Below are 12594 nucleotides of genomic sequence, written 5' to 3'. Positions count from 1 at the left end.
CTGGAAAGTCAGGAAAATCATTGACGTTCCAGGGACTTTATGCACTTTCCACACAATTGAAGGACACATGGCCAATATCTCCTCTTCTGTAAACTCATGTAAGTCTCTATTAAAAGCTACTCCCCTTCCATACTATAACTGAAATTTAGATGACGTTTCACATCCAGCTTTATGTTGTTATTCTCTGTATTTACATTGCAAAGTATAACGGATTGAGTTTCTGATTTGGCCCTTATGAGGAAACTGTTCTTTCCAAACCGAGATATATCTCCCGGTGCGATGATACCTACTTTCTTAAGAAGAAATTTACATATCTTAAAATAATTTCCTGTTCTCCCTTTGGACTGAGCAACAAGCCACTTTGGTGGTCTTGGCTTTCTCTGGGAGGTACAACTACCTCTATACATTTATCAATCCAATCTGCAGGTTGGTATATATCTACATCCTTAAGTAGCAGGATTGCAAAGAGCACCCTTGATGTTCAAATTATTGATTTTGATATTAATAATATTACTGACTGCATTGAATGCTTCATCATTGTTATCAAATGATATCCATGAATCCCACTGGTCACCTTCAAGCCTCATTCTAATTTCTTTGATGTGACCATAACATTGAAATGATTTATACAGCACATCATAATTAGTTTCTATGCCACCCAAATTATCTTGTTTTTGAGCATTGGTAGAATGGTCCTTTAGAGTTTCCAGGTCGTCAACAAAGGCATTAGTTTTTTAAAGTAGCAGCAAGCCGGGTTATCCACCTCTTATCGGAGGATGTCAGTCATCCTATCCCATGTGGCCCAACACGAGAAGAGGCTTCAGCAGGGACCAGTCCTCTAATTAGAGAGGGGCTGCATCTCTTTAGGTGGGCGTACACTGGTCAGTGGGGGTAGTTGGCCCCTCCCACCGACGAGTACAATGCCTGGCGTCACCCATTACCTGCAAATGTGGGCGACTTAAAACCGGATCACTGGAGCCCGACCCTTTAACAGACTTGGTCTGTGGCCAATAGGGTCTGCCAGAGGGTGATGGCGTCTAAATATTTACAGGTTGAGATGGTATGCCATCCATCCCACCCTGTGCCAAATCCAAAGAAGCAGTCATAACCAAAGTCATACGAGCCAAAGTTGTCAACAAGTTCATGCACAAAAGGAAGAGATGGGAGGATAAAAGAATCAAAAGAAAGGAGAGAAAGTGCTGACTAATTTAGTTGGATCAGAAATTGGGCACCAAGGTCCAGTGGGAAAGCAGTTTCCACCGTTCATTAGACGCCAGCTGCTAATCCCTAATCACCCCATCCTCATCAAGGCTTCAGCATCTGGGGGGTGGGGGTAACGGAACTACTATTAAAGGTGATAACCTGTCGTCAACTGCCTCTACAGTAGTCTGGACTAGGCTAAAGGGGGTCACATTATCTACTGCTTCAGCCACAGCAGAAGTGGGAGCAATGGGAAACTGGGAATGTTTTCATCAATGTCAGGCATGGAGTCCCAGCCACCTGCCAGTAGTTACCAACACCTTGTGATTAATTTTAACCGCTGAGTTTCCAGCTTTGCTGAGATCATATTTTTATTAAAGGGTGAGTGTTTGTATCTATGTAGAACAATCAAATTCTAATAAACAGTACAGTACTTGAAAGTTCCACAATCATATAAAAATAAGTTTAGAACTGATGAATTTCAAATAGTTTTGTATATGTCTTTTTGAAGGAATTATGTATATCAGGAACACAAGACATTTGTGGTATATCATAAAAAAATGGCAACTAAATTATGATTTTTATAATAAAGTTACTAGGTCAATTAATACACTTTACTGGACTTTACCTGCTTAGACTCCGGACCAAACACTGAATCAAAAGTGAACACCTTTGGTGGCTCCCCAGCCTGGGCAGAGGGATTTTTAACATGCACTGAACAATTAAGGTCATCACTCTCAACAGAGCATTTGTAATTAGCTTTTCTCTCACTGTCACTAAGGGGTCTCACACGTACAACTACACGAACATTTTCTCTGTCTTTTCGGGCTCCATCTCTTTCCTTGTCCGGCTGAAAATGAAAATTATAACAATGCTATAGTAAGAATTATAATAACCTATTATTACTCTCCAATATCATACTTGACATTGCATTCAGATTCTTTCCCTTTTCAAAACAAATTTTCAATTCATATTCTTTATTTTTTTTCCCAGATTTATAATTAACCAAAAATACTAACACTAAGATTATCCGTCTGCAGCACTGTTTAGGTATTTTTATTTACACAATATTGTTCTCTACAATCGACTTACTTTCATACAAATATTCCCGGAAACATGACAAATTCGGAGATAATTTGTATTTTTCCTAACCATACAAACCTTAGCTATTTATATAGGATATTACTTTCAGCTGTTGTTGCAGCAAATGGTGGAGTGGAAGCAGATGTACGTCAGAGAGTGAATGAAGGTTGCAAAGTGTTGGGGGCAGTTAAGGGAGTAGTAAAAAATAGAGGGCTGGGCATGAATGTAAAGAGTTCTATATGAGAAAGTGATTGTACCAACTGTAATGTATGGATCAGAGTTGTGGGGAATGAAAGTGACGGAGAAGCAGAAATTGAATGTGTTTGAGATGAAGTGTCTAAGGAGTATGGCTGGTGTATCTCGAGTAGATAGGGTTAGGAACGAAGTGGTGAGAGTGAGAACGGGTGTAAGAAATGAGTTAGCAGCTATAGTGGATATGAATGTGGTGAGGTGGTTTGGCCATGTTGAGAGAATGGAAAATGGCTGTCTGCTAAAGAAGGTGATGAATGCAAGAGTTGATGGGAGAAGTACAAGAGGAAGGCCAAGGTTTGGGTGGATGGATGGAGTGAAGGAAGCTCTGGGTGATAGGAGGATAGATGTGAGAGAGGCAAGAGAGCGTGCTAGAAATAGGAATGAATGGCGAGCGATTGTGACGCAGTTCCGGTAGGCCCTGCTGCCGCCTCCGATGCCTTAGATGACCGCAGAGGTAGCAGCAGTAGGGGATTCAGCATTATGAAGCTTCATCTGTGGTGGATAATGTGGGAGGGTGGGCTGTGTCACCCTAGCATTACCAGCTGAACTCGGTTGAGTCCCTTGTTAGGCTGGAGGAACGTAGAGAGTAGAGGTCCCCTTTTTGTTTTGTTTCATTTGTTGATGTCGGCTACCCCCCAAAATTGGGGGAAGTGCCTTGGTGTATGTATGTATGTATTACTTTCGGCGTAGCTGAAATGACGAGCCATTAGAATTTTAACGAGGGTTAAATACCCCCGCGCTAGTTAGCGGGGGTAGGGGAAGGGGTAGTCAGCTACCCCCCCACACACACAGGTGAGTTGACTCACTTCTCTTAAAGGTAGGACTTGTTTTGGGGGACAGGGTTGGCGGGCAAGTATGTGTAAATAGCTAAGGTTTGTATGGTTAGGAAAAATACAAATTATCTCCAAATTTGTCATTTGTTCCGTAACCGAAATACAAACCACGCTATTTACATAGGGTAACTTACCCCTTAGGAAGGGAGGAAAGTCCCCAGCCTTACTGGCTTTGACTTTTGCCCGGGGACTCAAACTCTGAGTGTGTAGCACTCTAGAGAGGGAGTCCCTGCCCTCACAGGTTCCTTGCTTGCAAGGAACGAACGGTCTACAGGAGCTTGTGTGTGGAGGAGTAAAGTGTGACTCGCCCTAGGAAGTTGACCTGGAGTTCTTTAGATAGAAATCTAGGCTAGGACGTTCCCAATACCACCTCGTTAGGGTATGGGGGACGTAACAGTATTAGTCTTAATACTAGGAACACAAGGAAGCATGGTTTACCTGCAAAGGTTGAGGTCAGCTATGCAGAGACCAGGATGCTGCTTTCCCCAAGAGAGGGGAGAATGAAGAAAGAAGTGAGGGCCAGTCATACTCTTTCATTCACGCAGACTAAAACTGGGTAACAATGCTCTCAACCTTCTGCTACTTGTCCAACAAGGAACCTGAGGTTTAGACCAGCTGTTGTGCAGCCACCACAGGCCCGATAGAAAAAGTATCGAGACTCCTGTGGGTCACGTTCTGCAGGTAGTGGGCTGTGAAGGTCGTTTGACGCTTCCAGACCCCAGCTTGAAGTACCTGCGTCACTGAGAAGTTCTTTTTGAAGGCCAGGGACGTAGCGATGCCCCTGACGTCGTGAGCCCTAGGGCGACGTGACGGAGGAGGGTCAGGATTCAGGGCATGATGGATGACCCTACGAATCCAGGCTGAGATGGTATTCCTCGTGACCCTCCTCTTCGTCCTCCCTGTGCTAACAAACAATGCTCGCACATGAGGACGGACTGTAGCTGTTCTCTTCAAGTATTGCCTCAGACTCCTTACTGGGCATGGTAGCAGATGGTCTGGATCACTTGTTACAGAACGTAGACTGCCGACCTGAAGGAGTTGAACCGTGGGTCCAGCACTCCAGGGTTCTGAGTCTTTGCAACAAACTCAGGGACGAATATGAGAGACGATGAAGTTCGCTAACTCGTTTGGCCAAAGCCAAAGCGATTAAGAAAACCGTCTTCCAAGTCTGGCGTAATGGTTCGAACGGAGGTCTCTTCAGAGCTCTGAGGACCTGAACCACGTTCCAAGGAGGAGGTCTCACTTCCGACTGAGGGCAGGTAAGCTCGTAGCTATGTATGAGTAGAGAGAGTTCTAACGAAGAGGAAATGTCCATTTCTTTCAGCCTAAAGGCTAGACTTAAGGCTGAACGATAGCCTTTCACCGCCGAGACTGAAAGGCACATTTCCTCTCGTAAATATACAAGAAACTCCGCTATTGCTGGAATAGTGGCATCGAGGGGAGAGATACCCCTCCCACGACACCAACCACAGAAGACTTTCCACTTCGCCTGGTAGACTCCAGCTGAGGATTTGCGTAGGTGCCGAGACATTTTCTCTGCAACCTGTTGCAAAAATCCTCTCTCCGTGAGGAGACGCTGGATAGTCTCCAGGCGTGAAGCCAAAGCGAGGCAACGGCCTTGTGGAAGATGTTGCAATGTGGTTATCTGAGTAGTTTGTGACGTGAGGGAAGTTCTCTCGGAAGCTCCGTCAGGAGCTGCAGAAGGTCCGGGAACCATTCTGCGTGATGCCATAGCGGAGCTATTAGTGTCATAGACAGATTGACCGATAGTCTAGTCTTGTTGAGCACCCTTCTCATCTGACAGAACGGTGGGAAGGCGTACACGTCGATGTTGTCCCACCTCTGTTGGAAGGCATCTTGCCAGAGAGCCTTGGGGTCTGGGACTGGAGAACAGTACCGGGGCAGCTTGAAATTCAAGGCTGTCGCGAACAGGTCTACTGTCGGAGAACCCCAAAAAGTCAGGACTTTGTTGGCTATCTGAGGATCCAAAGACCACTCGTTACTCACTATCTGCGTAGCTCTGCTCAGACTGTCGGCGAGCACATTCCTCTTGCCAGGAATGAAGCGAGCTGATAGTGTTATCGAGTGGACTTCGGACCACCTCAGAATCTCTACTGCAAGATGGGATAGCTGACATGAAAAAGTACCTCCCTGATTGTTGATATAAGCCACTACCGTGGTGTTGTCGCTCATCACCACCACGGAGTGACCCGCCAGGGTCCTATGGAACTGTTGAAGAGCCAGAAAGACGGCCTCCATCTCTAGCAGATTGATGTGAAGGTACTTTTCTGATTCTGACCAAAGGCCTGAGGTCCTTTGGTTCAGAACATGGGCTCCCCACTCTTCTTTTGACGCGTCCCAAAACAGAGTCAAATCCGGGGGAAGGACGAGAAGATCCACACCCTTTCGAAGGTTTTTGTCGCCCAGCCACCACCGAAGGTCCGCCTGTTCCGATGGTCCTATGGGAACCAAGGAGTCCGGGGAATCAATACCCTGATTCCACCGGGACTTGAACTGCCATTGCAGGGATCTCATCCTTAGGCGGCTGTTTGGAACTAGACGGGCCAGGGAGGCAAGGTGACCTAAGAGACGTAACCATGATTGGGCCGGAAGCTCTTCTCGCCTTAGGAATGGTTCTGCGACCTTCCTCAGCCTTGCTATCCTGTCGTCTGATGGAAAGGCTTTGTGGAGAATGGTGTCTAATTTCATACCTAGGTATACCAGTTTCTGGGATGGACCCAGGGAGGACTTCTCGAGATTTACCATGATCCCCAGATCCTGGCAAACCTCCAGAAGCCTGTCTCGGTGTCGAAGAAGGGTCGACTCCGAGTCTGCCAGGATTAGCCAGTCGTCCAGATAACGAAGGAGACGGATGCCATTCCTGTGAGCCCAGACCGAAATCAGTGTGAACACTCTGGTGAACACCTGAGGAGCTGTGGAGAGACCGAAACACAGTACCTTGAACTGGTAGCTCTTGTCGTCTAGGTAGAATCTTAAGTACTTCCTGGAAGACGGATGGATTAGGATCTGGAAGTACGCGTCCTTCAGATCCAGTGTGCACATGAAGTCTTGCGGTCTCACTGCAAGTCTGACCGTGTCTGCTGTCTCCATCGTGAACGAAGTTTGCTTTACAAACTTGTTCAGGGCTGAGAGGTCGATGACCGGTCTCAAGCCTCCAGACGCCTTCTTTACAAGAAAGAGTCGACTGAAGAAGCCTGGGGAGCCGTCGTCGACCTCCTGGAGAGCATCCTTCTTGAGCATGGTCTCGACTTCTGCCCAAAGGGCTAACCCCTTTGCTGATCCCATCGCATAGGAGTTCAATGCCACTGGACTCGTTGTCAGGGGAGGTGGAGATGTTGTGAATGGGACGCGATATCCTTGGCCGATCACAGAGATCGTCCAGGAATCGGCCCCGAGTTGCTGCCACCTGTGCACACAACTTTGAAGGCATCCCCCCACAGGTGGACACGCAGGGGGATTGCCAATCCTAGCGTTTGCGGCCTCTGCCGCTCCCTCTAGAATTTTTCCCTCCCCGGGAGGACTTCCCGCCCTTCCTGTCCTTGACTGGAAAGGGCTGTGGTTTAGACAGCTTTGCCTTAGCTGCCGGTGCCTGCTTCGATGACTTGCGAGGCTGTTGTTGTGGTTGAGGAGCTGGAGGTTTGTAGGGCCGAGATGACAGGACCCTTTGGAGGAGAGAATCCTGGTTGGATTTCCTCCACCTCTCAGCTGTGCGTTCTATATCCTTGGGCTCAAACAGATCCCTCCCAAGGATGGAAGAGTGTCTAAGGCGGGGACCTTCGGATGGAACCTCTCAGAAACTGCGTCCCGACGTTTAAGGATCGAGTTGGCCCATAGGTTAGTAACCTGATGGGCCAGAAACTCGATCGAACGAGTTCCCGAGAGGAGGGAAGGTCTTGAGGGCCTTCCTATTGCTCTCTTTGGACAAGTCCTCGGAGCACAATAGGATGCCCAGAGATCCCAGCCAAACATCCAGCCACGAAGTGGCCTGCATGGCACACTTCGCGACTTTCTCTTGTCTCAGGATCTCCGATGCCGAAAATGTCACCTGCCGGGCAGAGATCTTCTCAAGAGAAGTTCCCTTGGCGAGCTCTTCCACCGAGTGGTGGAGGGGAAGAGCGAAACTGGATCCCCCCATGATGTCAAAATACCTCCATTGATGTAAACGAGGAGGAAAGAGGAGTTTGTACCCGGCAGTAGAACGACTGGAGGAGGCGAGGTCGGCGAGCTGGGCTTCAACTTTGTCTCTGGCTGCCCTAACCCCTTGAGACCAAGGCAAAGCTGCACTGGCCCTTTGGGGTTTTTGGGTTCCGTAGACTCGGTCTAGCACCGTATCCTTTCCTTCACGAGGGGCGGTCTCAGGGTCCTCGAACCTGTTGAGACGCCTCATCAAGGCCAGGACTTGCCAAAAGGCATGCTCGGACTCATGCTGCTCTCCTTGCGGACTGGCAGCTAAGTCTCCCGTCCCCAAAGGCTCTTCTTGGGGAGATACGTGGTCGTTATCCCTGGGTTTCGATGACTCCTGACGTAGTCTGGAAGAAGATTTGGGGATCGTCTTAGAATCCTTAGACTCCCTCCTAGGAGGGACACATAAGGACTCTAATAAAGAGGTTTGGGAAGCACTTTCCAAACGAGACGATTCTCCCCTTCGAGGAGGAGTTGCTCCCAATGGTGCTGTGGGAGAGACTCCTTCCTCGACGGGTTCTTCCGCGGACGGGAAAAACTCGTCCACGGGAGACGGTGAAGGCGATGGGGGAGGTGCTTTCCTGCTGGACCTCTTAGGAGTCAGCTTAACCCTAAGAGAAGTCTCCACGAAGTCCACAACTCTCCTTCTCTTCCTCGGGGATGATTCAGTAGTTGGTTTCAGCCCCAAATCGGCGAGGGCAGGCTTAACCGCCTGCACCACCGCTTTCATCAGGCGCTGAAACCAAGAATGACGATAAACTGACGCAGTGTCAGTTATCCCCGCGGGAGGGAAGGGGATCTCTTGACCCTTTGGAGTGGACACAACAGGGCCTGCCTGAAAAGAAAGATGCGAGGACCTCTCCGATGATTCTTCTTCCTGATCCTGATGAGCTCTCCGCTTGCGCGGTGGCGATTCCGACAGCCATCCCGATGTACGCGCCCTAGCAGGAACAACACGGTGTGCGTCCCGGCGAGCAAACCTGTCACGCGAAGCGTTTGAAAGGTCGCTCGTAGGCGACAGCTGACGCGTGGGCAAGCGATCGCGTGTGGGTGTACACGCGCGAGCGCGATGGCGCGCGGGCGAGTGGTCGAGGGGACGTGTTGGCGAGCTGGCGAGAGGGCGCGTTGGTGAAGCGGCACGTTGGCGTGCAGGAGAAAACGCGTGTTGTGTCAAGGGAGATTGCTGCCGATTAACAGGTGAGTGACAGCGCGTCGGGGAATGACGGCACGTCGGCGAACGCTGGCGAGTTGGCGAGTGCTGACGCGTCGGCGAGTGTTGGCGCATAGGTGATTGATGGCGCGGCGCGCATAGGCAACCGACTGCGCACAGGAGATCTCACGTGCGAACGCGTGGGAGACCTGGGGCGATCCAAAAGAAGAACGCGTTGGCGAACGCTTGCGCGTAGGCGAAGGATCGCGTGGGCGCGCAGGAGAATGATGACGCGTTGGTGATATGTGGGCGCGCAAGATCTTTAGAAGGCGCGCAGGGGGGTGCGCATGAAGAAGAGGCGAAGGAGGAAACTCATTGCCTGAGTCCAGGTCCTTTGGACTATGGCGCAATGGTGAGCGTTGGCGCGCAGGGCGCAAATCAGGAACTGGGCGCGTCACAGGAACGGTGCGCGCAGGTGCGCGTTGGCGAGCAGGAGACTGATGGCGCGTTGAGCGCACATCAGAAACCTCACTGCACTGCTGCACAGCAGGTGAGCGCTGGCGAGCAGGAGAGCGCTGACAAGTAAGAGAGCGCTGGCGAGCAGGAGAGTGAAGAGGATCAGGAGAATGCTGACGAGCAGGAGGGCGCTGAGGAGCAGGAGGGAGCTGAGGAGCAGGAGAACGATGGCGCGTTGAATCCAAGGATTCAGCAGGGTGCTACTGCGCGCACGTGCAGAGGGAACCTGACGTGCAAGGGACTCTCCCAAACAGTGAGAAGAGTGCCTTTGCCCCGGAGGGACCGATGACCGTCGGAAGACGGGGTGAGAAGGCGCCCACAGCGCGTCATCAGCCAAGAAGGGTGAAGGCAGGTCAGAAGGTCTAGAAGGTCTTGCAGAGGAGGGATATCGCGAACGATCCTCGGAGAGGTCCAAGGATGGAGCTGAGACGGTCTGCTCCCGACGAAGAGGCCCCTTTGCAGGGGAAGGAGACGGCGAGGAAGACCCAACAGAGGCGCCTCGCCTCCTAACTCCCTTGTAAGGAGAAGGAAGGCCTCTGCTTCGAAGAGGCCGACGAGCCTTGCGGCGCAGTCGACCTCGAGGAAGGGGGTAGGGGTCATCCGTCCTCCGAAGAGGAGTCTGTTGGTGCGCTCCCCCGAGGGGGAGACGCACCTGCAGGAGAGACCGTTGGACTAACCTTCCCCCCCCGAAAGATGTTCAGAGGGGGAAGGAGAGCCTTCAACAACATCAGCAACGGCAACAACAGAGGTTTGACGAGACCCGTCGGAAGCCTCTGCCAAGACAGTGTCGACATTGTCTGAAGGAATAACTTCAGGCATTACCGGCGACTGTTTGACTGCTGCTCCCAACTGGATCAAGTCAAACAGGGCTTCCTTGGAGGGCGAGCCCTTAAGCCCCAAGGAAGCCCAAAGCTGAAACAAATCATTGTTAGACACCGTTGTATCATATTAAAATCAATAAGATCCTGCCCCAGAGGAGGAGAGGGAACTGCCTCCCTATGGGAGGCAACGCCCCCTCCCACACCCCGAGGTTGGGAAACACAACTAGGGCCTGCGCTACCACTCGAAGGCCTCTCACGAGAGACCGACCGAGTGGGAGCTTCGGAGGAGGTTCGGGCAGCAGAAGAAGAGTCCTTAGAGCCTTCCTTCTTCAAGGTTGCCCTTGAAGGAGAAAGGTCTCTCTTGGACTTCTTCTTACACCGACGGCCGAACTTCTCCCACTGGGAGGCAGACCACTCCCTGCACTCACTACATGTTAATTCCTTATCACACCGTTGACCTCGGCACTGCGGACAAAGGGTGTGAGGATCAGTATCCTCTGCGGACATGAAGGTCCCACAAGGGCGATCGGGAAGTCCAGGACACTTGCGCATTGTAAAAAGGACGAGACCAACTTCCAAACACACTGAAAAGAAAAAGAAAAAAAATTAAGGCTGTCAATAAGCGAGGACAAGAGAGACACGTCTACTCATTGTCCGAGCCAAAAGAGAAGTGAGTCAACTCACCTGTGTGTTGGGGGGGAGGGGTAGCTAACTACCCCTTCCCCTACCCCCGCTAACTAGCGCGGGGGTAGTTAACCCTCGTTAAAATTCTAATGGCTCGTCATTTCAGCTACGCCGAAAGTAATACCCTATGTAAATAGCGTGGTTTGTATTTCGGTTACGGAACAAACACCTTTGTTACATAAAAATATAATTGTTCTGTCACTAAATACAAACCAACGCTACTTTTGGCGAAGCTGAAAGACGAGGCATTAGACTGTTAGCAGGGGTTAACCATCCACCTGTTAGTTAGCAGGGGGGTGGGGTGGGGTGGGTGTGGTGGGGGATAGTTGCTACCCGCCTCGCTCACACGCCTGGGCTGTGAACCCACTTTGTTTGTGGCTTGGGTGGAGAACGGACATTGCTGCTCTTCCCCCTCAACATTGGCTTGCCATTTCTGACTAATTGCTCTTTCTTATTCTTTTCAGTGTGTGAGTGCCCTCTCCTTGGCCATCCTCATGCAGACTTGTCTTTGGCCTGAGGGCCGCTCCTGCAGGACATTCAGGTCGTCCTTGGATACGAACCCACATCTGCTGTGTCCTTCCTGCTGCAGGTGGCATTGTGACCAGGACAACACCTGCCCTGAATGCCGGGAGTGGTCTGCCTCCCAGTGGGAGAAGTATGGGTGCCAGCATAAGAAGTCCAATAGGGATTCTTCGCCTTCGGGGTCTTCCTCAAAGTCGAAAAAATCTAGGACATCTTTGACACTACGACCTCTTTCCAAAGCTCCTGTTCGATCAGTCTTCCTCAGGGAACGATTGAACAGAAGCATAGACCAGTTAACAACAGGTCAACCTTGGGTCTCGAGGGATGGTGCTGCTTCCCCCAGAGAAGCGTCCCCGCCCCTCTCCCCGGGGTGAGACTAGTTCTTTTTCTGATTTGTTTTAGGTGTGGCCATCACTGGGTTTGACCAGTCTCCTGTCAAAGGAGGCACTATCTGAACTCCTTCGACTAGGTGCGGAGAGGAGGCAAACCCCGACTTCCTCAGAGGTGGAACCCTTGTTGCTGCTGAGTGTGGGCCAGAGAGATCTTAAGGTTTCTTCCTCTGTGTCCACCGACGGTTTCTGCCCTGCTCCTTCTTCCGTCCCTACTGAAGACTGCTCTGCCCCCTTGCTGAGCTGACTCTTCCACCGGAGGCGGAGCAAAGTCCGAGCCATGTCTCGCCTGCGGGTGGGAATCTCTCTCAGCCTAGAGTGAGATAACTCCCACCCCACAAAGACTCCGATCCTGAGGTCTTCTAGAGATATTCCTCCAGCTGAGCAGTCCTCCCCTTTGGAAGATTTTCTCCATCATTGTTCTCCTTCGCCACCTGCCAAGATGTCCTAGACTGACGAGGCTGTTGTTGTTGAGGTGCTGGAGGCTTGTAGGGTCTGGATGTAAGAGCCCTTTGGAGGAGAGAATGGTGATTCGATTTCCTCCACCTCTCAGCTGTCCGTTCCACATCCTTGGGCTCAAACAGGCTCTTTCCAAGGATGGAAGAGTGTCTGAGCCTGCAGACATCCACGGCTGGGACCTTCGCATGGAACCTCTCGGTCACCGCATCACGGCGCTTCAAGATCGAGTTTGCCCACAAGTTCGAAACTTGGTGAGCCAGAAACTCGATGGTGCGCGTGCACCAGAGGAGAAAAGTCTCCATGGCCTTCCTGATGCTCTCCTTGGACAAGTCCTCGGATCGCAACAGGATGCCCAGAGACCCCAGCCAGACATCCAGCCACGAAGTGGCCTGCATGGCACACTTTGCGACCTTCTCCTGGCTCAAGATCTCTGTAGCTGAGAATGTCACCTGCCGGGCGGAGAGCTTCTCGAGAGAAATTCC

The 12594-nt window shown here is 50.9% G+C and overlaps 1 protein-coding gene across 1 annotated transcript in view; it reads right to left on the bottom strand.

Moving 5' to 3' along the window:
- Positions 1–12594, bottom strand: part of Klp64D (kinesin-like protein 64D) — a 390644-nt gene that overhangs the window by 361956 nt on the left and 16094 nt on the right. The window contains exon 2 of the mRNA XM_068348147.1: positions 1829–2050. Coding sequence (XP_068204248.1) covers positions 1829–2050 — 222 coding nt within the window. The remainder of the gene's footprint in view (positions 1–1828; positions 2051–12594) is intronic.

This window comes from Palaemon carinicauda, chromosome 24 (genome assembly GCF_036898095.1).
Source record: "Palaemon carinicauda isolate YSFRI2023 chromosome 24, ASM3689809v2, whole genome shotgun sequence".
NCBI lineage: Eukaryota > Metazoa > Arthropoda > Malacostraca > Decapoda > Palaemonidae > Palaemon > Palaemon carinicauda.
Note: the sequence above shows the minus strand (reverse complement) of the source record. Positions and strands in the feature narration are given on the sequence as shown.